Source organism: Verticillium dahliae, genomic scaffold, assembly GCF_000150675.1.
Source record: "Verticillium dahliae VdLs.17 supercont1.19 genomic scaffold, whole genome shotgun sequence".
Classification (NCBI taxonomy): Eukaryota; Fungi; Ascomycota; class Sordariomycetes; order Glomerellales; family Plectosphaerellaceae; genus Verticillium; species Verticillium dahliae.
The window spans coordinates 78,571-102,543 of record NW_009276939.1 but is presented as its reverse complement, the minus strand read 5'-3'; the positions used below and the strand labels follow the sequence as shown (position 1 = coordinate 102,543).

Genomic DNA, 23,973 nt, shown 5'->3' with positions numbered 1-23,973 from the left:
GAAAGATCCGACGCGTATTATTTTGAGTGTACCGCTGAAATGACATTACTACCGTGCTTTGGCATAGCTTAGCCCCTCAAGCTACCGCTGCAATCTCCTTCACCGGCACAGTCAGGTCAACAATGCCACAGGTGATGTCCCTCTGCGAGTAGATCTCTCCAATGGTCCAGTTACCATTCTCGGTATACGTCTCCTCGCAGTCGAGCTTGACGTGCTCTGCGCCCTTCGCCGTGATCCTCGACCTGCACATGTCAGCACGAGGTGGTCACCATCCACAACCAAGCGAGGCGGGGCAAAACTTACGGGAACTGCGGGTCGTCGAAGCAATACCAGCTCTGCGCGACCTGGACCTCTCCGCCGGGACGGTCGAAACGGAACGTGGTCTGCGACAACCTAGGCGCACCCTCGGGAACGTCTCCCTCTGGCGCCTCACACTGGTAGTCAACATCGCCGTAGAAAAAGTCGTTCAGGCTGCTGCTGGAGGCTTCGCATTTTGTCTTGGTGCCGAGACTGGCGTTTTCTAGGACAAAGGAGACGTAACCCCATGAGTTCTGGTGCGATGGGGTCGAGAAGATGTAGTTGGCGTGGAAGTCGAAGGATCTGAGCTCCCATGACTTTACAGCCGAGGTTGTTGAGAAGCAGGTCTGCTTATCGGTGCGGGAGAGGATGGGGCTCGCGAGGGCCAAGGGGGCCAGCATGAGGGAGAGAAGTGAGGTGTGCATCGTGAGTGTGACGATGTGGATATCTTTGGTGTTGAGGGGTGTATTCGGATGGAGAAATCTAAAAACAAGCGAGCAACTTGGAATGCGTATGTGGAGAGAATGCCGGATGGGAACAGGTGCTTTGGAGAATCCAGGAACGCTTCAAACGTGGACGATCCATGGCGTTATATACCAAGAAAGCCCATGCCCATCTTTGCCATGAGCACTCCCTCCGAGAGACTGCCCGACTGCATTACCATGATGAACGAATGTCGGTCCCCCTCCCCAAAAGAAAACCCCCAAAAATCCCAACCACCAGCGAGGACCATGACGTAGCACGACGCTCGTATACCCCTCCAGCCGCGACCGTCCATCGAGTGTAGTCGTTGCGCTCCACCTCAGCCTGTGAACCCTCCGACCAACCCCGCCGACAATGGCGGCAGCAAAGAATCCGATCGTTGCGTCCGGCGAGTAGCGAGCACAAGGACGACGAGCATCAGCGGAGACCTTTCTCTCGTGTGGGCATGCGTCGATCGCCGCCGACTGGGAGGTCGGGGATGGTCCGTGACCGCAGATCTGTTCGTATTTCGGCCGACGCAGGGTCTCTTCAGACGTTCGATGGCGAGGAACCGGGGAGGCCGGGCTCCTGGTGGAGTGCGAACAAGAGGTGCTGGCTGCTGTTCCCGTCCGCCACCACGAGGGACCATGTCTCGGGCATACAGTATTTTTGCAAGACACGACTTTTGTGTTCGAGAAGTTTGTGCCCCCTTCTCCTCCGACACAACAGCGCCGCCTTCAACAAACGAAAGCGTCAGTATTTTCAGCTCCCATGGTACCTGGTTCCTGGCTGATAAGCACACGAGCAGGCCCGAACGAGCAGCAGAGAGTAGGCGAACAAAGCTGCAATCGGGCATCGGCGCCGCGGGAGGCTGCCCCGGCTGCTGGGCTGCAGTATTGATCGCCCGGCAGACCCACGGGGGGCGCAGGATCCCTCATCACTGTTCCTCAAGGCCACTTGTTCCTCAAAGGCCACTGGCGACCGACCTCCCCCTCAACCACCAGCCATGTTGGGCGCGGCACTTGGGCCAGGTGCCGAAGCTCCGATCCCTGCGGCTTGGCTCTCCCGTGTACCATGTACCCCTCTTCCCGCCTCTCTTTACAGCTACCTTTCTAGAGCCTTCGTGGTCATGTCTTACCTGTTCTGGTCTGCGCCTTGACACGTCGTCCCCTTACCAGGAAAACGAGGCCACCGAGCAGAGTAAGTATCCAAGATGCATGCCGTGCTGTCGCCCGCCGTGCCTGGACGAAAGCAATGGCTCAATGTCTCCGAATAGCGCCGCGCCGCCCACCCCCGGCTCGTGTCCCAACGAACCCAGGCGCAACGTTGCAATCGCCGTCAACACGAACCCCCTCCCTCACCGCCAGCGCAAGCCTCAGTCACGAGAAAAACGTTCAGCGTCGCACGGGCACCGGTCGCAGTCGGACGGAGCAGAAGCAGAAGCCTGCTGACGCATCTCGTCAAGGGACCGACCGCCGTCCGTCTTCTCGAAATAGGAACCTGGGCTCTCGTAATGCCACTGACCGCTTGCTCAACTGCAGCTCGCAGGTTACACTGGTGCCCTCCTTCTTTCGTGTAGTGACCTGTCATCTTCATTGGATCTCTTGTCCCTCCCCCGCTCGCCCCGCCCTGGCAATGTCATGCTGGCACTGAATGAGGCGGTGGGCGGCCAGTGATCAAGCTGCGGGCGCATTCGGTCAAACAGCGCTCGATTGGGAAACTCCACTGTTCTCGCGACGAGGAGACGATGGGACCGACGCGGGAGACGGAGACTAGCTTCAGCGCAACCGCATGCGGCAGCGCCAACTGCTACCGAAAACCTCCCCTACGCAGCAGCAATCCCAGCAAGATCAAGAGCAAGTCTGTCCGTGACCCGGAGGATTTGAGTCCTAACATCCTCACGGCGACTGACACCCAGGATCGGAATCCTCCATTGGCTCCGAGAACCCCCCCTTGTAAAGAAACAATGTAAGCACTTAAAATGCACCTCAGTGACTCAATCTCGGTGCCTATAAGGACTGCATGTCAGCAAGTAGGAACAGAATCACATCATCCGATCCACAAACACAGTCATATTGCTGAGTAGGATCCGTCATTCGATAAAAAGTGATTGATTCGGCTGCTGCCTAGATACTCGCTCCTAAAGACTATTCACCTCCCCATTACCGTAGCGTGCCTCTGCCCCCTCGTGTCTCATGAAATGCCCCCGAAGAAAGATGACGACACCGCTTAGCACGAGTTCATCGGGCATCCGACCATGGTGCCCTTGATGTCTCCCGAAACACCGGCGAGCTGCAGAACGGCGCCGACGACACCGCCCATGCCCTCACCAGCAATCATACCGGCAGCGATGGCGTAGGCGTAAATCTCAAAGCTGGCGGGCTTCCACTTGCGCCAGACGGCCGAGATAATGGCACCGAGCAGAGCGGCGTTGGTGAAGACGGGGCCGGGAATGACAAACGACAGGGCAATGGCACCCCAGTTGGGGAGGTACTCGCGGTACTTCTCGCGCTCGCCGACGAGGTAGTGGTGGCGGAGGACAACCTGGATGATGGAGAGGACACCCATGACGATGGAGAAGATGCCGGACGACAGCGGGATGCTGACGTTGGGCTCGGTGACGACCTGCGCGACGGCAGCCCAGGCGCCGACGGCGGGGGCGCCGAAGGCGCAGTGGCCGCCATCGATATCCGGGTTGATGATGCAGGGGTAGGCAGTGGTGAAGAGGATGAACAGACCCGGGGCGAGCCAGACCGAGACAAAGGTGCCAATGGCCTGAGCGATGAACTGCTTGATGGGAGGGGTGCCGAGCAGGAAACCGGTGCGGAAGTCGGAGGTCAGGGCCGTTGACACGTCAGCGGCACCCGAGGCGAGACCACCGGCCACGAGGTTGACGCGCTGCGCGTGCTGCACGCCGTATCCCATGCCCGAGGTGGCACCACCGATGACGAGCTGCGAGGCCTGGCGGCGGCCGTCAAAGGCGTCTGGTCAGTCACGGCACCAATCTGGATAGCCAAGAAGGAGGAAGAGGGAACGCCAGCACCAGCGCCAGGATGGTCAGGCCAACGTGGATCTTCCACTCGACGGCCATGAGGACAACGGCGAGAACGATCGAGGCCAGCAGACCAGACGTCCACATCCACATGGGGACCTGATCCTCAGGCGGCGAAGGGTCCTTGATGACGTCTCCCTCCGATGCCGTGCTGTATGCGTCGGCACGCTTGGCGAAGAACTCGATGCGCTTGCCCCGCTTCTCGGCCATCGAGTGGATGGAGGCGCACGAAGACGACCAGAGCGCCTTGACGCCGTACGAGATGATCCTCCAGTGCACGGCCAGCTCAGCCATGGAGGCGCACACCATGATCATGACACCAGGCCACAGCAGCCAGTACCGGGGAGACGAGGGGCCCTTGCCAATGTTGGCCAGAGAATAGAAGCTGTACAGACCATCCCACTTCGGGTCGCCGTCGGAGACGTCCTTGCCGATGCACTCGCCGTAGTGGACGAGAGCAGGTCCGATGACACCCCATGCGAGAACGGAACCGGCAAACATGGACAGGGCAGAGTTGAGACCGATGAGCATGCCGGAACCGATGAAGGCAGTGGTCCACTCAAAGTACCATCCCCAGGACTCAATGTTCAGGGCCCATGAAGAGTAGCCGCTCCAGATATGGATCCACGTGAAGAAGTGCCAATCGTACAGGATGCCGACGGCATAGTACGAGACGACGCGGTGGACGATGCAGACGACAAACGCCGTCGACACGGCCTTGAGCTTGCTGAAAGCCTCCTTGGCTCCCGAAAGGCCGGCGTGCATGGAACGAATCGTCAGCGCCGCGGCGGTCGCAGTCGGGAACATCAGGCGCAGCTCGCGCGCAACGCGAATGACGAAGAACTTGCGCAGGGGGGTAACGAAGAAGATACCAAAGAAGGCGCAAGAGATGGTCAGGGTGAAAATCTTGCCAATATCATTCTTGGGCGAGTCGCTGAGCAGACCAAGACGGTACATGGCGGGAATGCCAGCCACGAAAATGCCGGCGAAGCCACCAGCACCAGTGGCAGCAGCCTGAACGATACTGTTCTCCTGGGGACCAAAGTAACCACCGATGATGGGGATGTTGGTCCGCGACATGAGCCTGAGGATGCCGTAACCGAAAAGGGCGCCGAACATGCTGGCGAGGAAGGTGAAGCCAGTCTTGAGACCTTGACAAGAAAGTCAGCAGTTGTTGGAGGTTCAAAGTTGAGAGACTTTGACCTACCTAGGTAGACATTGGATGCGTTGACAAGCGATCCGAGAATGCAACCGACGACGACGGCACGGATGGTGAGGGGGTTGCCTTCGGGGGGCAGATCGGCATCCATCTTGAGGGGCAGGTAGAGATCCTCCCCGTGATGCTCATCATCGTCCCTGAGCTTGGTCGACACATTGTCGACAGTCGTGTTCTTCTCGTCCAAGGGAGTTGGCGCACCAATGCCGTCAACGGCCGAGGACGCGTTCACGGTGTCCTTCTCGACAGACATCTTGTGGGCGTCTGAAACAGATCCTCGAGACGCTGGATACAATGCCAGGTGGGCTGGAGGGACAAGACTTCAAGGCGAGAAACATATACGCATCGAAGATGGGCGGCCATCATATTTATCTCCAAATACACAGACTCTGTAGCACACCACCCCATGCAACGTGGCGCCGTCCCTCTCGACACTCACCTTCCTCACGCGCTATCGGTCCATGAGACATCAGTGTCTAGTCGTTTGCGGGGTGGATAGTCGGGTAGGAATTGGACATGGGAGGGGCGCCCTTGTCCGACGAGGGGTCCCCGTACCTCCAGATGATAAGTCTCGTCTCACCTGCGCATGTCGAGCGCTCGCCGGCTTGCTATTCGCCTTGTCAATGGGTCAAGGGGTCTGGAACTACTACTCCAGCGGGCTACCCGAGTCCATGGATCCAAGATAAGGACGTACAAAGACGGAGACCCAAGCTCACGCGAAGATGCCTGCGAACGTCGCATCTGGGGGCCATCGCGTACACAATGGAGACTTCAGAGTGCGCTGATCCCAAACCAGACCTGGAAGTTCCCGACCACGAGGTCGTGTACGCGCGCATCCACCTTGTCGATAACGACCTTCCTTTGTGGGAAACTGAGTGCGGCTCTATCCGGCTACAACGGCACTCCTGGCATCGAGCCCCAGGATACCTGCGCCAAACAGCATTGGTGTGGTGGCGGCCAACTGTCGCCGTGTTGGGCCACCCAAGGGCCCTCGGGCGATAGCCAAACGAACATGCTCGTAATAGGGTCTGCAATCGTGGAGAAGGTTTACGTACTGACCAGTCACGGCCAACATGAGATGCACCTAAGCAGGGTCTGGCGCAACATGGTGTCCAAGGTGTCCACGCAGAGCCGCACCAGAACGGCTCTTCGGCAGGCGTCGCGTCGGAAGTTGGCAGGAAGCGGCATAGCTTGGCGGACAACGGTCGGGAATCAAGGTCGATTCGAGGAGGCGTTTATCCGGATTGCGCCCTGCGCGCCAATTTGCCAGTCGCCAGACGGCCAACAGATTGTGGCTACCGTTCTAGTGCCAAAGCTAGAAGGAGGCGAGTCGTCCAAGGGGCCGAGGTTGGGAATTGGACACGCGCTCGTGCGCATTCTGGTGCGTTGACCCATCCAAGCAAACTCCGATGCCCCTGGTCTTCCTGTAGCCCTGCGGTGCCCAGCCGGCTTCCTGCTGCGCTCCCGGCCGTAGGGCGACGGTCAAAAAGCTTAGCTTGACGAATGCTTGCCAGGGTCCGAGGCTGTCGAACAAAGGGCGCGTTGGATGAGGAAAAGAGACCCCTCTTTGCAATTTCGGCCGAAATGGCAGAGGGTCTGGTGCGTCGGGCGGCTCCGGCTGTGAGCTTTGAGAGATTGACTTGTGATTACGACCGGCCTCATTGGTGACGATGCCAACGCGCAGATTGAACACTTGAGCACACGGTGAGAGTACTTTTAGGGTCGCCTCGCCTCTCTCCAAAAGAAAAAAAGAAAAAAAAAAGGAAATAAAAAAGAAAGGGCAAAATGGTTGGCCTGCTGCTACGTGCGCGAGCAGAAATGATGTGGACGCATGTTCCGTCTGAAAGCAGTGAACATGGCCAGCCCCTTCTTGAAGCCGTCAGCCGCTTACCAGGCGACACCATGCGAAAAAGGGTATGCATTATCCGTCTTCATGTGGAGCAATTCACTTCAGGATCCATCTCCATCTCCACCGTGCCACAGAACCGCACAAGCATCCCCCACCATGCTCGCGTGGTCTGGAATGTCTGGAGTTCTCCCCTGAGGCATTATGGGTCAGTCGCTCGCTGTATTCAATACAGAGCTGTCGCTTCCGACAAGGGTGTCATGTGACCCGACAGAAGGTCGACGCCGAGGATAGAGGCAGGGTGCTCCGGATTCTCTTCACTGAACGAAAACGGCTGAGGGGCCCATCAGTCACCCCCACGTATAGCTCCCCAGCATAAGACCATTCGCTGGTCCAGCTCACCTCGGGCAGCGAATCACTCTCATCGCCATCCCACGTTCCCGCGTCGCGGGGCACCAGCCAACACGGCACGTCGAGAATCCGACGAATCAGCGTCCCACGTGCTGCTGTCGTTCGCCTCAGGGGGGCCCGGGCCTGTGGGGTATATTCACGTCAAAATGATCTCAAGGGTCGATGAATCGAATTGAATTCGCCGGTTCTGCTGCACAAACATGCATGGAGGCTGGCTAACCGCCGGTGCCGTATTTGATGCACGGAAACAAGTCGGAGCCACGGCCGGCGCGGGCGGGGTTGAGAGGCGGGGTCCTTCCAGAGGGAGGCTGCTGCAGACGTGCGGTATATAGACAGTCTTGGGCATCATCAGGTCCGCCCGTCGTAGTTTTTCCTGTCGAGAGACCCAATGCTCCTTCTATGATTCGGACCAGGTTCCGTGACTGTTCACGAACTTTCTGTTGTCAACAGGTCATCTGCACCATGAATACCGTCGTTATAGCCCCCCTCGATTCTATGGTCATCCGGCCGGGGTCCGAGTTTGTCACTCTGTTCGCGAGGACTGTCAACCTCGCCCTCGGTTTCCAACGTCTCCTCGGCGCCGTCTGGCTATCTGTCATTCCGAGGACCTACTTCCTGGCGGCTTACGCAGCGGCAACTGCGCTTTTTGCGTCACGAATCATCGCAACACATTCCTTGGCCCTGACGAAATCAATCGTGCTCGGTTCGGCGAAGGCCTGCAACATTGTTTGGAAGTCGAAACGTGTCCGGCGGATTTGCAAGCAAATGGAGTATGACTTTGCCATGGTCATACTTGGGCCAGGAGTAAACACACTCATAGTCCTGGTCTTCTGGCCTGGCTGGTGGGTGCTTTGTGGTGCGGCTGTAGCTGCCAAGTTGCTGTTCGGCTGAGCTACTTGCACAGTATGTTGGGTCTTCCTGGCCGTGTCTCTACCTTGGCTGACGTCTGCAGAGTCAAGTTTGAACAGGTTCATCCAAATTGTGAATCGTTGATTGCTCATTTCGAAAAGAAGAACGTGTTGCCACCGGCGTCCTTGCGCACCTCGTCCTGGTAGTCTTTCTCCGGGTCGAAATCCTGCCAAGTGCTGGCAGGATAAATATGCTTGTTCCGCTCATACCACCGTCGGTCCACGACCTTTGTGTATGCTGGGTCGTCGTTGTAGCCCTCCAACGTGGATATGTCAGGCAAAGCCTTGATGGCAGCAGCCTTCAACGCTGCAGCCGTGGTAAGCCCACCCTGGGGTGCGACAGGTTCGTCTTCCGCATCGGTGGGCAAGTCTTTCGTCGGGGGTGCTTCTGCAGAATATGCGAAAAGGCGTTCGCCGTCGGGGCCGATGCTCTTGTTCATGAGGAAGAAGTAAAATTCGTAATGCTACGAGCCATTAGATTCAAGTCGTCTTCACGAAGGCGTTGCTGTACTTACGTGCGGTATGATCATTGATCCTCTCACGAGCATCAAGTCGTCTACACCAACTCGCGCCCACTCTCTCCTCGCATTCGCCTTTTCGCCGACACCGAGCTCAGCACCGACTTTACGGCTTTTGTCAAGGCATACCCATATGTGATCCCCCTTTTTCACTCGAACAATGCCACCGGGGATATTGGTTCCGTCATAGAATACAAAGGGTATTGCAATCTCGGTGGCTTTGACTGCCTCTTGGATGACGAGGAACTCACGTCGCAACGCTTCTCGTTCCGCAGCTTCTCGTCGTAGTGCGGATTTAGTCTGGGCTTTCGGGACAATGCCGACAGAAGTATTCGCAACGAGCTTTGACGGAGCCTTGTTGTCACCGGTCTTTGATTTCCCCACAGTCACGGGGTCCTCGTCCTCTTCATCGTCGCCGAAAGATAGCTTGCTGCCGACGGTCTTGCTCTTCTTTTTCTTCTTCTTGGTTGGTCTCGCTGAAGAGTCGCCAGAGTCGCTCGTAGCATTTGCCGGTGTCGCAGAGTCGGATCGGTCTGGTGTCGCGCCGCCAGGAAAGGCAGCTTCGCGGGCTTCACGCTCGTGCTGCTCGATGGCCTCGGCGCGTCGCTTGCGAAAGTCGGAAAGGGCAACGAGACCAACAGTATTTGTCGCCACGCGCTGGGTAGCTGTCTGGTTTTGGGGTGTGAACCGTGAGGCGTTGCTGTCGGCCATGGTTCGGGTACAGTACGTGGTGCTGGGAGATAAATGTCCAATTGACGAGCTGTGGCCAGTCGCACTTGGCAGCTTCAGAAGAAGTTTCGGACAGTGCGATAGCAGAGAGACGAGGCAAGAACACACTGGCCGCCTCCCGCCAGCAGAAGACCAATCGGTAATACCCCACCTGCCGTCAACAGCCCCGCCCTTCCCGCTGGCGGCTTCCCTGCCACTACATTTGACCCGACCTTGCCTGCCACCTCATTTTCTGGCATCGATTCATCGCCCTCTGAATCGGTGCCACGCCACATTGTCTTCCTTCGCCTCGCCTCGCCTCGCTCAACTGTGAATGTCTTGTCTTTTTGCTCTTCCTTGATCCCGCGACCCCGCCATCTTTGTTCGAGATATCTTCATATCCCAAGGTCAACCTTCAGAATTGACAACGGCTGCCACGTTCCCCGCGCATTAAGGTCCCAAGGCTCCGCAAGAGCGCATACCGCCAGTCCTCACCACGGGGCACGTCACCCCACCCAGCATGGACGCTCACCAAACTACGACGTCGGCAAAGCCTTACGACGGCCCCTCGCAGTACGCCATGTCTGGGGGCAACGGCTTCGCTGGGCCTGAAGAGCCGTCGTCGTCGAGGCCGTGGGATCGGCCCTCGTCTTACCCCGATCCCGTATCTGGCTCCGGCGCATACCCTCAAGGCTCGAGCGAGCTGCCGCCAACATCCAGACCATATGATCCGTCTCCTAGGCCGAATGTATCAACCACGAAGCCTTATGACCCGTCAAAGCCATATGACACGCCCGCTAAGCCGTATGACACTTCCAAGCCGTACGATCCTTCGCCCAAGCCATATGGACCTGCCGCCGAACCTTATGACCCCTCAACCAAGCCTTACGACCCTTCCCTATATCCCACCCCCACAGGTCCCGTTGGCCCCAGCGTAGAGCAGATGCCGGGGCCAGCTGCCATGTCGTACTCATCCCAGTACGATGGAACGGCTGGTGCCCCGTTGCTAGCTCAACAGCAGACGGGCTTGTCTGCGCCCATGGTCACGTCCCCCCAAGATATCCGCTATGTTCGAGGACAGACCCTCGAAGCACTTGGCGAGCTCTACACCCTGCAAAAGAACAGGCAGCGGCTCGGTGGTACACCCGTGCCCCTTGAGCTCGAACAGCAGTATCGCATGCAGTTGAACAAGGCGAGCTTTGACCTGAGAACATTGCGAGAGGAGGTCAAGATCCTCATTAGCGATGCCGAGAAGCACCGGTGGCGGAAGTGGCTCATCGGCAGCATTGTGTACGTCCTCCTCTCCTCAAACTTGGGGTTCCATTACCAACAGGCGCAGCGCGACCATTATTCCTACTGTCAACTTTATCTTTCGCCGCTCATCATCGGAGAAGAAAGAGGACAAGTCGGTGACTGATACTGAGCACTCCTTCGTTCGAACGCGCGCCTTGTTGGCGAAAATCAAGGACACTGTCCTCGGTCGCAATAGTATTGCGAGTATCGCCTTTTTTGTCTTTGCCGTGCTATATGTCTTTTCGAACGAGGTGACGTTGTTGGTGGCCAAAACGGTCAACAAGAGGCTCAAGAAGCTTTCATCAAGGATCGAAAAGGGCGACGGTCTACTAGAAGAAAAGGATCTGAAACTCCTGGACGGATGGCGGTGGCGGGTATTGCTTCTGGGGCAGTGAATTCTGGGCAATGACTTATGATTTATCACTGATGGGGGACGCTGGATGATATGATGACACGATTGAGGCAGCGGACTAGATGGAGACATTCTGGATATCTACCCTGTTTAGCGTCGACGCATGACGAATATACGGCATTTCAAGAGCATCCATACACTGCAAAATAGTATGCACCTGTCAAAAGGCAGTGCTGACGTGTGGTCGAATTCGAAGGGGAATCAGCCCAGCCCGCTGAACCTAAACGGACGATCTGGGAGCCCGATGATCCGGCCAACCCGGAAACACCGGACACCTCAAGTCACACCGCAGATGGCTTCGACCGAGTGGCGATCATCATCTGAAGACGCCAAGATATTTCATTCCGCGCGATCCGTAACTGGCTCAGTCCCCATATACTCAGCTTATTCCCCCCGCCTCGTCACGAAAGAATGGAAGCGTCAACTTGTAAGAATCAACCCCAATACGATGATAATCCCGAGCCCCGCAGCGTCGTGCACCACAGGCCATGTGCTGATGGCTCGTTCACCGGCATGGCTGTTCCCCGGATGCCATCCTGATCCAGTGGCGCTCAGTGCCAGCCACCCACTCCAGCAGATCTGGAGTTCACCGACAGAATGGTACTCAGAACCTCGTAGGTCGCACGCCGCTGTCTGTGTCCATGACGTTCTATCAGCTCACGAATCAGACATAGTGGCCACGTTTATGATATGGGTAGCAACATTTGCCATGGCGAGCATCGTTGTCCTTGGCGTTGCTTTTGGTTTCGTTGGCTTTAGCGCAGGTGAGTATGTCGACATGTGCTCACTACCCCGGGACCCATGTTGTTCTCTTGCTGACCTTGATTCGATGAAAAGGAGTCGCTGTTGCTGCATTCCAGTCATACATGTACAACGGCTATGCCCCCTCGGGCGGCATTCTCTCGACCACGGCGAGTATCACCATGCTGGGGGTCGTGCTGCCGTGGGGCTTAGGCGTGGCCAGTGTGTTTGCTACGCTTGCGGCAGCCGTTTCATGGGCTTATCGACCAGGTATTTGATGCAAATGAGGATGGACTCGCCAACTTTCCTTTGCCTCAGTTTGAGAACTGACATGGGCGGCAAAGAACGGAAATCCATGGAAGATCAGAGCTGTGAGGTCCCCGTCGTGCCTGCCTCGAGAGAACTTTGTCGAAGGTTGCATGAGCCGCACCGTGTGAGCACTTAATCGGTTGTTTGTTGGCCTCCACAGGTTATAAGAAGCGAATGATACCCATGTTTTGCAAGACTGATCTCTCACGTTATCTACGTGATGTGGTTGCAGGAGCTTGGTTCGAACTTGAAACCAAGCGCACTCACTTTGACATGTTACATTGGAGTCATACTCCTTATTTGAGCTTTTCCTCGTATGAGACGCACCGCATGGAATTGCTAGAGAGATTTCGTGGTATTGACATGTGTTGAGTGCAGGCTGATTGGGGGATTGCTCTGAAAAGACAGAAACTTGGGGGAGCGACATCCATGAAACAGATGAACTGCGGCTATTCTAGGCACTCGTGTATATGTTGCCTAAGAACATTACCAAACTTGATCCTTCGCTGGTGTCTACGAAGATGGCGACTGGCAAAGCACTTTGGTGGATGCACGGGCCTCCCATTTCCCAGAGAAGGGTTTGGCGGGGTAGCTCACCATTGACCATTTCCAGAAGTTTTTCTCAGGAACATCGCAAATACACGACCATGTCGAGAAGCCAAAAGGCAACATCAACTTCGCGAAGCGATTGCCAACTGTTGTAGAAATGACCGGTACGAAGAGAAAGAAGCCCAGTGATGGGGAGCCCACGTCAAGTCATCCAGCCGATGGTTCGAGACATGGTGCAATGACCTACGGCACGAGACTCCTGAGGGGACGTCCCGCGCCTGGAGTTGACGCCGATACGTATTTTCGCGACCTGTATCTGAGCGAACTTGACTTCAGACAACTTGGCCGTGAGGATCCGGAGTTTGGCCTGCTGTAGGTAGACCTGCCCAAGTAACATGCATTCTTACTACTACTAACGACGACAGGCTTCGCAGTGGAAACCTCAACTTCAATAATCCAGCTGCTGTCATGCAGCTTACCAAAACGCTGCTCAAAATCGACTATGGTCTTAAGATAGAACTTCCTCATGACAGGTTATGCCCTCCTGTAAGTTCGACACTGGCAGACATCATCATTGATTCCAATTAATCACATACAGGTCCCCGTCCGCCACAATTACATCCTATGGCTCAAGGAGCTCATTGACGGCTCATCCTATGCCGAGCGAGGCCGAAAGGTGACGGGCCTCGACATTGGTACCGGGGCAAGCTGCATCTACCCTCTACTTGCTTGCCAACAGCGCAACTGGTCTTTCATTGCAACCGGTAGTACGCCTCCCCTCTTCTTGCGGCCGATTGACTGACCAGCCTAGACGTTGATCCCAAGAGCCTCAGTTTCGCCAAGAAGAATATTGAGTTAAATCACGTCCAGCATCGCATTCAGGTTATCTCTCGGCAAAGCTCAGACCCCCTCATCCCAGCACATCCAGCGACCGTCGACTTCACAATGACCAATCCCCCTTTCTACGAATCCGACGCCGACCTCCTTGCCTCTGCGAAGCAGAAATCCCGTCCTCCCTTGTCGGCGTGCACGGGCGCCGCGGTGGAGATGGTCACACCCGGCGGCGAAGTTGCCTTCGTCACGCGCATTCTCGAAGAGTCTCTTACCCTCCGCGACGCAATTCAGTGGTACACGTCCATGCTTGGAAAGCAGACCAGCCTTGAGACAATCGTAGAAAAGCTGCGCGAGTACGGCATAAACAACTACGCCGTCACCGAGTTCGTGCAGGGGAACAAGACGAGGCGATGGGCGGTTGCATGGAGCTTTGCACCAATGAGGCCATCAGCACACGCGTCGAGGGGCATGAAAGCTGATAAATGGAAAAGATACTTTCCGCCGAGTAACGAGGTCGAGATTCTTACCATTCCGCTGGATGTTGGTGTCGGCGCAGTAGCTGAGAGGGTCGATTCGCTCATGACCTCGCTCGAGCTCGTATGTTGGGCGTGGGATAAGCACAAACTCCGCGGAACGGGGCGCGCACGGGAGAATGTCTGGAGCCGAGCCTGGCGGCGCAAGAAAGCGAGAGAACAGGAAGGAGGGAAGAATAAAGCTCCAGATGGCGATCATGACTCAAGTTTCTGCGCGCTTGGATTCGAGATTGACATCGATATCAGGAGGGCCGGCATGGTGGTATCGTGCCGATGGAGAGAGGGTCTCGAGTTGTCTGTCTTCGAGAGCTTCTGCGGATTTCTGAAGACTCAATTGACGCATTTGAATTAATACAGGGAGCTGTCGACAAGTACACCGCATTTGGTCAGTTTTCTCTATGTGCATGCCTGAGTAGTCTCAGTACCAGTGGCAAGATACGACCTCGGATGTTGCCTAGTCTCAACGAATAGCTGGGCATCGACCCAAGAACTCCATATGTCTGAAATACACTTTTAAACTTTCGGTCAAGTTATTTACTTGACTTCTAGCTGCGATGCTTGCGTAACAAGGCAGCAAAAGTCGGCAGACAAGCAGGGCACACTTCGGTCGCACAGGGTCGTAGTAGTTTGTTGGACTGCGGCTAATCTCTGTTGCCAATGTGGGTGCATGTAGGGTGCTCGGCCCTTCCAAGTCTATAAAAGGCTGTTGAAGTAAGACAGCACCGTTGCCACGTATCTCGTGGTTGCTAGGTCTTGGTGTTTTATGACGGTCACTATCACTTGCACGAAAAGCTCAACTCTGGGCTCGTCTGCTGCAAGTCTCAAGATGTTGGAATAATCATCGTACTACTTGCTATCGATTCCATTGTCTCTGGCTCTATGGACTTTTCTTCGTAGGCTGGGGGCTGGGAATACAGGCCGGGACGTTATATCTCAATCCATAGCCGAATCTGAAAAGAGCATCTTTGGTGTCAAATGGCAGATCCTCGAAAGACTCATCAACGGCTTGATCGGAGGACGCCATGTAAATAGGCAGCTTTCCTTTGGGCTCAGCACCCTTGACCAGGAACACCACGTCGAGGAACACATCTGGGCTGCTCCCATAGCTCGCAAAGAGTGCGGCTGCTTTCACGGCGACCTCCGGGACGACGGCTGGACGATTCATTTTGATATTCACACTGGTCGGGACCGCATCGTAGATGGCCGCTTGAACTCTAGCAACCCATTGTTGATGGCGTAAGACACAGGCCAGGCGGGATCAGGGGGGGGCGGCGGGTTATGCTAGGCAGAGGAACGCAAAGTCGTGTCAGGCGACCCTGCGGAGCCGCCATGCAGGGGGTCGGCCAGGGGCTAAGGGCTACGAGAAACGTATATATAGAGGCTGCGGGCCTCCTAACTGCGGAGGGCCAGAACTCAGATATACCCTTACCCCCTTACCTATGTTCTATTTTGCCTGCGGACCACGTGCGGAAGACCTCTTCACTCTGCTCTAACCAACACTTTGACACCTCATCGCGAGCTCGGCTCGACGGTTCTTTGGCATTGGCACGCCTTAGCATCCGCACGTTCACGTGTTGACAAGCCTCTCTAGTGCCCCTGGGCGTCATCTTGAGGGTAGCCACGAGGGTGAAGCCAAAATCTACCTGGTAGACCAATCCTGGTCTCCTATGGGGTCACAATATCATACAGAATCGGCCCATAGGGCATCATCATAAAATTCCCCAAATCTACTAGGTACTCATGGTGAAAGTTGCACAGGAGGAGTAAAATGAAGGAACCGCCATCATAAACCGACACTTGCAATTCGTCACTCTTCGCAAGGCTCCTAAACATCTACCGTTGTACAGCCCAGTATTTGAAGCGAGGGAAGCAGAAGAAGAGAATAAATCAAGGGGAAGTGTAACATAAGTGTACATCTCACCAGCATTGGAGGAAGTTTGAGGGAATTACTTTCGGTGATATCAAGATAGCGGATGAAAAAATACGGGGGTGTGACATCAAACACGGGGATGGGGATCGTGAAGCTTTGTAATTTGAATGCCCATAAATCAAGTAAATGGAAACTACCCAAATAGCTATCCAGCATTTTGAATGCTGGCCTGGAATAGGCCATGAGGCGAATTCTAAGCACGGGAAGTGAACTTGAACAGCTTAACACTCTTGAAGCAATTCATAATGCCAGAAGCCTTGTATATCCAATCTGTTCGTCCAATATCTTTCCGTTCTAGCTATTGCGGCACACTTATCGTTTTTGGTGGAAGCAGGACTCAGGTCACCAAGAGCGTGAGTAGTCGGTATCTCATTCTCAAGAGTAGCATCAACGGAAACTCCCTTGCTACCGGACTTAAGATTTTCAGGCATCTCACTCGAACCCGATGCCTTCATTTGCTTACGCCAAAAATGGTGTCCGAGGCTTGACTCTGTGACAAGGCTCTTAAGGACTAAAGTCACTGTTCGAACTTTCGTGATTGCTATTCTTTATTGCTCACCTACTCATAGAAGTTTTTTCTCTCTCGCAGTCTTATGCCTTTGATTTGTTGTGGCATGTTTTGATGTGGGATGGAGGATCACCTTTGGGAGGAACTGCCGGATTACGGCTAGGTTGCTATTAACTATATATGTTAGAATAAGATGCTAGCAGCCCATACAGATATATCACTATTGATCTCTGCTTGGTTGTCTAGGGGTTTCCTTAAGCCGAATAGCATTGATTTTACCCAAGTTTCACCACTCTTCTCGCAATCTGAGGCGTAGTTCAATGCATCATGATCGGACAAACGCCAGTCAACCACCACATACGACCATACCTACTGGAAAACTCGGGATCCCGTCCGCTCTCCCATAGATAAGCCAGTAAGGGTTGGACTAGTAGTTGGGTGGGTGACCACCAGCGAATCCCCGATGTTGTATGTTTTTGGATAAATTTTTTGTTTTGTGCTTAGCAAAAGGAGAAATGGCTATGTCGTGGGTGGGGCAGACATGGGGCGTTGCGGGACAAAAAGACAGTGAGGACCAGTGATCCTTTGGTCTTCCGTGCAATATGTTGGTGATGTGGCAAGTACTCTAGGACAAGTAGAAGATAAAGAGTCCAAATTTAAAGAGACACAACTCTGGATGGCGGGGATGCTCGGGCCTAAGGCGCGAGGTGGATATGGCGCCCCAGCCCATGGCCCAATGTACCAAGATCGATGACTGTATGATTGAGTAGTTCTGAATTTACAGCTAGGGAGACGTCATAATTCAGCAGTCGTCGTTCTCTTACCCTTTAAAGATTTAAACTCTCTCATTGTTTCGATGTGCTGAAAGATTCTGTAGTTGCCTTAGTAAACAACGTGCTGTCTTTAGTCCCTCTGACTTAAAACTGTGGTTTCCTGCACTCAAGGGACTTTGAAATCTTCCACGTCAAATATGACATTGGAGTAGACAGGAGTCGGGAACCGCTGTCATCGGATACCTGTACAGCACATCAACGCAATGCCACCCCATCCACGATCTTCGGGACGTGCAGCAAATTGCCTGCAGCCATTGCCATACCCAAACCGTCGAAGACGTTAATAGTAAACGTAACCCAGGGAAATTGTGGATTTGGTGCCTCAAACTCCAATGGTCTCAGGTCCAAATGCCCCTCATTGCGAGAGTTATCTTTTAATATCTAGCCCCATAACAATGATTGAACCTGGCGAAGCAAAGGGTTCCAATTTGCACAGGCTCCTGACTTCGTCCAAGGCACGGTATGAAGTTGTGGGAACACGACTACAGCTGCGGACCAAAGACTTCGAACAAAGTATGGGACAATGTCATGTCAGAAGGGAGAAGAAGTGATTCACCAGGTTAGTGTCCGAGTTTGGCCTCAGTACCTTGTATGAGCGCCAGCCGAGTGGCAGGAAATACATGTCGCTAATTGACAAAGGCCAAAGCGAACAGTAATCAGGATGTCTTTCCGTTACCGATTCTCACAGATATACCAGTTGGCATTAGTGAACTGAGAAAGTACCTGCCTAGATACAAGCTAAGCTATCGTGGCAGGCGGTAGTCAGTGTATGTACTGAGGCCAAATTCGGGCACCCAGGCATAGCCGTGGGTGTTACGGTCGGCCCCAAAGGGGCTTAGTGACAGCCCTCACACGGTCCTAAGTGCCATACGACGGCTATCCAATTGAGCTAAAAGTTCGAGATCTTGGTGTTCTAGCTCCAATTCCTCCAACTCGTTCCTCCAGGGGATTGACGTCTGAGCTCCTCGACGGGAGACAGTAATGCTTGATCCTCTGATAGCTCGCGCAACGGCGTCCCCGACCTTGAAATGCTCACGCCGTGACGTTTCCTCTGCAAAGGCCACAGCGTAGGCTCCGATGAAAGTATCCCCAGCCGCCGTTGTGTCTATGGCGTCAACCTTGAGAGCCGGCACCAGCCGCCTCTCGCCACTCTCACAAGCATAAAACACACCGCGGGCACCCAATGTGAGAACAACATTCTTAACGCCCTTTTGCAAGAGTTGATTGGCGACAGTGGCCAGTGACGAGGGATCTTCGAGCTCAGATGCCGCCACGTCAGCGACAAGCGCAGCCTCGGTTTCGTTCAGGATCAGATGATCCAATCCCTGATATGCCTCAGAAGGCAATGCAATGACAGGGGCCTGGTTCAGAAGAACGGGAACCTTCGCAGCCTTGGCAGCCTGGATGCTGTCGAGAACAGTGGGCGCGGGAACTTCCATCTGAAGAATCAGGAGGTCCGGCTTGAGGCTAACAGATTGCTGGACGTGATCAAAACCAACGAAGCGGTTCGCGCCGGGAGATAGAATGATCCTGTTCTGGCCGTCCGACTCATCGATGATGATGACGGCGATGCCAGTTTGAGAGTCTTCGCCGCCAGAGTCATTAACCCGAACCATGCTGGTGTCCACACCGCACGAGGCAAGACTCTCGCTGAGCCTGGACCCAGCGACATCTCCTCCTACGGCCCCAATCATGAATACATCAACACTGGGGTCCTCAAGGGTCCTAGTCCGTGACAGCTTGGCACAAGCAACGGCTTGGTTTGCGCCCTTGCCTCCGCAGCCTGATTCGAAGCCCGAGGCCGTCATGGTCTCGCCTGGATGTGGGTGGTGGGAGACATAGGAGACTTGGTCCAGGTTCAACGATCCCAAGACGTGGATGACGGGTCGGCGGGCGCTCATCGTGAGTGACGTATGTGACGAGTGTTCTCTCAATGCAGGATGATAGTCTGGAGTGGTGTCGCTCTGTCGGATTGACGAGTCTGGTGGTATTTAGAAGACCGATTTTCAGGATCCGAGACGAAGGGCCATTGCATGCGAGGCAAATGCCCTCTTTAATCCCGTGCGTCAGGTATCAACCAACCCGTGTCACCAAGCCTTCTTGCTGGGGCGTGACGACCGATGTCATTCACGAAATGCTGGACCCCTTGTGGGGCCGTTGGCCTACTTGAGGCTCCAGCTTGCGGTGGGCGATGCGACTGGCGACCACGCCAACAAACAAGAAAGCGCCATACCGAATCGGTAGCTTCTACGCGACGGCTGTGGGGGAGGTCGCACCACCTCTCACCATGTTCAACATCTCGTCGGGTTCGTAGCCCCACTCGGCATCCAGATCCCTCAATCGCCAGAGCGCGCCCCAACCAGTAGCCTGGTCGATATGGAGAAGAATTCTGGCGACCTCGCGACGCTCGGAGACGTGGGTGAAGATCTTGCCGGCCAAGTAAAGAGGTTGGATAGCGTTGATCAAGCTGCCAAGGTGGGGGTTCGAGCCCGATATGCCGCAGATTCGGCGAGCATGCCACACAGCGGAGAACTCGGGCGTGACGCTGTTCGAGCGGCGCATCTCGAGCATGAGGATGCAGGCGGCATGATAGAGTTGGTTGCTCGATATGGCGGCCCAGTGAGAGAAGAGAATCGTGGGGAAAAGATGGCCCTCTGCAGTCTTTGCTTTGGCGTCTATAATGGGCATCATGGGACGAGGACGCCGGTCGTACCACCTTTGCAGCCTGAACCATAGCTGCTCCCATCGCTTGGTAAATGGTCTGTTGTCGGACTCGTCTTGTTCTCCGAGACCAAGGTAGCGGACGAGTCGATATCGCAGGTTGCACACTTCGGCGCAGAGATACAGAGCCCAGTTGGCGTACATGTCGCGGGAACCTTGGCTGTGTTGCCAGAAGAGCTCCTCAACGTAGGTGTCGACAGCATGTCCAGACTCCTCGAGCGACACATGGGTTGCGGCGTTGTCCGGTCTGGGGATCCATCTGTCGAGCGGTAGCATGGTTGTCTCAGTCCCGGAGGAGATAATCTCGCCACAAACCTCCATCCGAGCATAGCACCAGAACACGGCCTGAGGTAGGCCGCCCGAGAAGCCGTTGACCCCAAAGAACTCGAAGAGTCCAGCGCAACCTTCTAGATGCCGACGCCAGTCCTTGGAGCTGCCAGCCATCAGCTCGAAGACAGCAAGGATACATGCGGTCACAAGGATGCTTGGATCCTTCGCCTGCAGGCTGGGGCCCAATGCCAATATGCTTTGCTGGTACAGCTCCAGGCTGTCGTAGCTCTCAGGCAGTGAGGGGTTCCGTCTCTCCATCTGGCGGGCTGAGAAGGCAAGAATTGCGTAGAAGAGTGCCGGTGACTTCTGTGCCAGGATGGGCACCTGGATCTGAAAATGCCGGGCCTCATCGAATTTGTCCAGGTACGGTGCACATTCAGTGACCCAGTTGCGAAGGTAGTTTATCAGGCGGACCTGGGGAATGCTGGTGCTGGCGTAGTCCAGACGTCGATTCTTCCGCTGCTGTTCGCTGTTGTCGTGGGGGGCAGCGGGGGTCGCTTGGGGTTCTGGCGTCGCCCAGCGGCTCGGACTCAGCGTGGATAATCCAGTAAAGACAGCGTCCCTCAGCTGCTCTTGTAACTCGAGGAACCGTGGGTCGGCGGACAGGCCGTCCATCTCATCTGATGTCGTCATGAGAAGGATAGGGATGGTGAATCTTGATGCAAGGCGCAATGGATCATGGGGCTTGGCGATGATGATTGCTGGTGGTGGAAAGCTGGGGTGGTAAGGTAGCTGGTGGTAGCAATGTCAGCAGGCAGGCTGGCGGCGGGTGTTTGGGAAGGGGCAACCAAGTAGATAAGATGGTAAGGTGCCTGCATACCTTAGAGATGAAAGGCCCTCAGCGCTAGCGCTACTTAGCCACTGGCGCCAAAACATCTCACTGACCCTAGGCCCTCTGTTTACCCTTTCCCCTCTGTTTCTCGGCTTCCAGGGCAGGTCGGCTCCTGCCGGGCTCGTTCCCCTCTGCCCTCCCTGAGTGCCCCACAGGATTCTCACTGCCCCCGGACAATTCTCATCCTCGGAACTTCAGCATAGGCTATCACAGAGCAACATCGCCTCTCACTCCCAGACACCTCATCCGCTTGCGCCATGTCTGCAGCGGATCCATCCAACAAGACTGCAGCGTCTATCACAGGAGCTCCTCCGGAAATCAGACGACGCTCGCGTAGGGGTTGCATCCCTTGTCGAAAGCGGCACCGGAAATGTAAGCTCCTGTCGTGATCCATATCTCGGGTACAACCGACGCGACATACGTGCCGCCATTTGTCTCCCACCACTAATTGACCTCATCTTCACTTCAGGTGACGAAAAGAAGCCTTCGTGTGGCAGCTGCCAGGAGAGGAATGTGACCTGCCTCTACAAGCCATTGACCTGGGTCGCCGATGTGCAGACGTTGCCGGCAGGGTCGCCCAACGGACATCTGGGTCATCCTGCCAGACACGAATCATCAGATCCACCATTGCCGACCCCAAGACGCGGATCCTCCCCATCGTCAGCATCTGTCGGCGAGGCAGCAACGCGAAAGACAGTTGCGAGACACCATGGCCGCATCCACGTTGACAATGCCTCCGCCTCGTACAGCATGTCGCCAGGCGCTGCCTCTGCCCGCCAAGTCTTCACGCCGGCCCACGTGGGAACGCCTCATGCGTTCGCGAATACAACTGCTGCGCAATCTGCGGAGCGTGCTGTCATCCTCCGTAGCTTTCGATACGACATTGCTCCAATTGTTGATTCAAGCGCACCGCGGTCCACTTTTGCCGTCGATGTCCTGGAGCTGGCCCAGAGAGAGGATGTCATAGTGCGAGCCATTGCACTGGTCGTCCAGAGTCGATCCATGTTCCCCTCGCTGTACCCCCCGGCGGAGATGTACACGAGCGAGAAGGAACGAGAATTACTAGACGAGCTTTCGACGAAGGACGCACCAGTAGCCCATGTTGGACTCTCTTTGGTGACACTGGGAGGGTTCTTTGGCAGGCCGCCCTCCCGGTGGCCGAACCATATGGTGCGCCATCCCAACATCGAACCGTCTGATCTTTTCTTGCATAGCGACAAGGAGCCTCTCAAATCACTGGTCCGCTTTCAGATCAAGATAGGTAAGGTCAACCCAGAGTATTGGCACGAGAACCTCCTGAGGTTGTCGCGTGGCGAGGCGTACTAATGGAGCATACTCGTCAGAGCTAGCAAACTCCCTCCGCACCAGCAGGCCTCTCTCAGAACATCTTCTGTCCTGGGTTCGCCGTCGTCAATCCTTGGCTGCATCCAGCTCGTCGCCCGAGGACGTGCACACTGCCAGCATCTGCCATCTTGCTAGATGCATCGACCTCGTCAATAGCAGACCGTCTGTATTCCCCGCTGAACACCTGGGCCCACTCGTCGGCCAGACCCCAGATGCATCAACTGATTTCGAGTCCGCATGGTCTGCGTACTGGGCCGTCTGTACCCACTGGTACCAAACACGGCCCCAAGACGCGGTTCCCATCCTCGAGACCACGGCGCTCGAAGCAGCAGCCCTGACCACAGACGACCCGGGCTTCCCCGTGTCAATATACAGCAGTCCAATCTCCCTGCAGAGCAACACCAACATGCATCTGGCGTGCCTACTACTCTTGAAGTCTCGACCTGGCCTGTCGGCGGCTATCAGGCCTCGGCGACCGTTTGAATCGCGAAGCTGGCACTCGGAGAAGATCGCCGGCAACGCCGTGTGGAATACCTACACAGAGCAATGGGATCCCCTCATCATCGGCGCCTTGCTGCTGATTGCCGAGGAGGTGACGCACCTGGCTCAGCAACTTGCCGTCAAAGAGTGCCTGCAGCGCATTTCTCGAGACGCTGGAGTGGATCTACAACGGGAGACCGCGAGCCTCAACGGCATCTGGCAGGCATTTCGAGGGGATCACGACATTGATTTTGATTATTGAGGCCGTGCGTCTCACATCTCCATGCGAGACTGGACACTCCATGGTAGTGTCCATCCTGCGTGAGCCCCGCCTCTCACATCACCCACAGATCGACGGTGACGCACCCTTGTCACCGATGTTGGTCGCTGGGATGTCGAGACTCGCAAGCGCTAGGACCTAGAATTGATCGCCACAGCCCCGAGTCGTCTGCCGATGCTGCGAACTAGCCGACTTGGGACATAATAGGCTACAGGCTGACGACTCTGTCAGGGCGCCCAAACGACGTTGGACAAGCATTCCTGCAAGCTTAAGAAAAGCTAGCTCCGCTTGGCAGCAATAGGCTATTGAAATTTTGCCCGGCATTGTAGGCTACAGACTTCCCCCATCAGCACCACCAGGCGTCCCGACTCATCCCTGCCCAGATCAGGTTCTTTGGGTTGCAGTGTCATTCACTGCACCCCTCGATACCCCGTCATTGGTCAAACATCAGCAAAGACGCGGGGATTGGAAAAGCACCATGGCATGTTTACCTTGGGTTTCGGTGGGCAACTCCACGTTTTGGGGAACCGTGGAGCATCTGGAGCACCACGGGGAAGACAATTTTCACACCTGGTGGAGTAAAGTTACCTAATGCCGGGCCACCATCAGGCGCCAGGCCAATTCAT

General features: G+C 55.4%; 8 protein-coding genes and 1 non-coding gene across 9 annotated transcripts; 4 read left to right on the top strand and 5 right to left on the bottom strand.

The window, feature by feature from the left end:
* Window positions 1-76: 76 nt before the first annotated feature.
* On the bottom strand, window positions 77-939 carry VDAG_08085 (uncharacterized protein; the record flags this gene model as incomplete). Its single annotated transcript, XM_009657462.1, has 2 exons — window positions 304-939; window positions 77-242 (listed from the first exon to the last, which is right to left on the bottom strand). Exons 1-2 carry the CDS (start codon window positions 720-722, stop codon window positions 77-79), a joined length of 585 nt encoding a protein of 194 aa, XP_009655757.1. The 5' UTR covers window positions 723-939.
* Window positions 940-2,988: 2,049 nt separating this feature from the next.
* On the bottom strand, window positions 2,989-5,280 carry VDAG_08084 (oligopeptide transporter; the record flags this gene model as incomplete). Its single annotated transcript, XM_009657461.1, has 3 exons — window positions 2,989-3,720; window positions 3,803-4,962; window positions 5,019-5,280. 3 exons carry the CDS (start codon window positions 5,278-5,280, stop codon window positions 2,989-2,991), a joined length of 2,154 nt encoding a protein of 717 aa, XP_009655756.1.
* A 2,627-nt stretch (window positions 5,281-7,907) lies between these two features.
* VDAG_08083 (XAP5 domain-containing protein) lies at window positions 7,908-9,421 on the bottom strand (the record flags this gene model as incomplete). The annotated part of the gene is made up of 3 exons (XM_009657460.1): window positions 7,908-8,000; window positions 8,327-8,656; window positions 8,708-9,421. The coding sequence occupies 3 exons, from the start codon at window positions 9,419-9,421 to the stop codon at window positions 7,908-7,910; spliced, it is 1,137 nt and encodes a 378-aa protein (XP_009655755.1).
* A 388-nt stretch (window positions 9,422-9,809) lies between these two features.
* VDAG_08082 (uncharacterized protein) lies at window positions 9,810-11,254 on the top strand. The gene is made up of 2 exons (XM_009657459.1): window positions 9,810-10,708; window positions 10,758-11,254. Exons 1-2 carry the CDS (start codon window positions 9,999-10,001, stop codon window positions 11,104-11,106), a joined length of 1,059 nt encoding a protein of 352 aa, XP_009655754.1. The 5' UTR covers window positions 9,810-9,998; the 3' UTR covers window positions 11,107-11,254.
* A 1,706-nt stretch (window positions 11,255-12,960) lies between these two features.
* Window positions 12,961-14,441, top strand: VDAG_08081 (DUF890 domain-containing protein; the record flags this gene model as incomplete). Its single annotated transcript, XM_009657458.1, has 4 exons — window positions 12,961-13,094; window positions 13,148-13,268; window positions 13,321-13,489; window positions 13,534-14,441. The coding sequence occupies 4 exons, from the start codon at window positions 12,961-12,963 to the stop codon at window positions 14,439-14,441; spliced, it is 1,332 nt and encodes a 443-aa protein (XP_009655753.1).
* A 2,445-nt stretch (window positions 14,442-16,886) lies between these two features.
* VDAG_20038 lies at window positions 16,887-17,002 on the top strand. The gene has a single exon (XR_692081.1). It is a non-coding gene; the product is annotated as a 5S ribosomal RNA (ribosomal RNA).
* Window positions 17,003-18,044: 1,042 nt separating this feature from the next.
* Window positions 18,045-19,168, bottom strand: VDAG_08080 (ribokinase; the record flags this gene model as incomplete). The annotated part of the gene is made up of 1 exon (XM_009657457.1): window positions 18,045-19,168. The coding sequence occupies one exon, from the start codon at window positions 19,166-19,168 to the stop codon at window positions 18,209-18,211; it is 960 nt and encodes a 319-aa protein (XP_009655752.1). The 3' UTR covers window positions 18,045-18,208.
* A 439-nt stretch (window positions 19,169-19,607) lies between these two features.
* On the bottom strand, window positions 19,608-21,044 carry VDAG_08079 (C6 zinc finger domain-containing protein; the record flags this gene model as incomplete). Its single annotated transcript, XM_009657456.1, has 1 exon — window positions 19,608-21,044. One exon carries the CDS (start codon window positions 21,042-21,044, stop codon window positions 19,608-19,610), a length of 1,437 nt encoding a protein of 478 aa, XP_009655751.1.
* Window positions 21,045-21,500: 456 nt separating this feature from the next.
* VDAG_08078 (uncharacterized protein) lies at window positions 21,501-23,329 on the top strand (the record flags this gene model as incomplete). Its single annotated transcript, XM_009657455.1, has 3 exons — window positions 21,501-21,576; window positions 21,713-22,504; window positions 22,587-23,329. The coding sequence occupies 3 exons, from the start codon at window positions 21,501-21,503 to the stop codon at window positions 23,327-23,329; spliced, it is 1,611 nt and encodes a 536-aa protein (XP_009655750.1).
* Between the last annotated feature and the right edge of the window lie 644 nt (window positions 23,330-23,973).

Excerpts from the sequence above, each read along its gene's own strand:
- VDAG_08082 (XM_009657459.1), top strand. The coding sequence starts at position 9,999 with ATGTCTGGGGGCAACGGCTTCGCTGGGCCTGAAGAGCCGTCGTCGTCG. Across the intron at positions 10,709-10,757 it reads TGGCTCATCGGCAGCATTGT|CGCGACCATTATTCCTACTG; the intron begins GTACGTCCTCCT and ends CAACAGGCGCAG.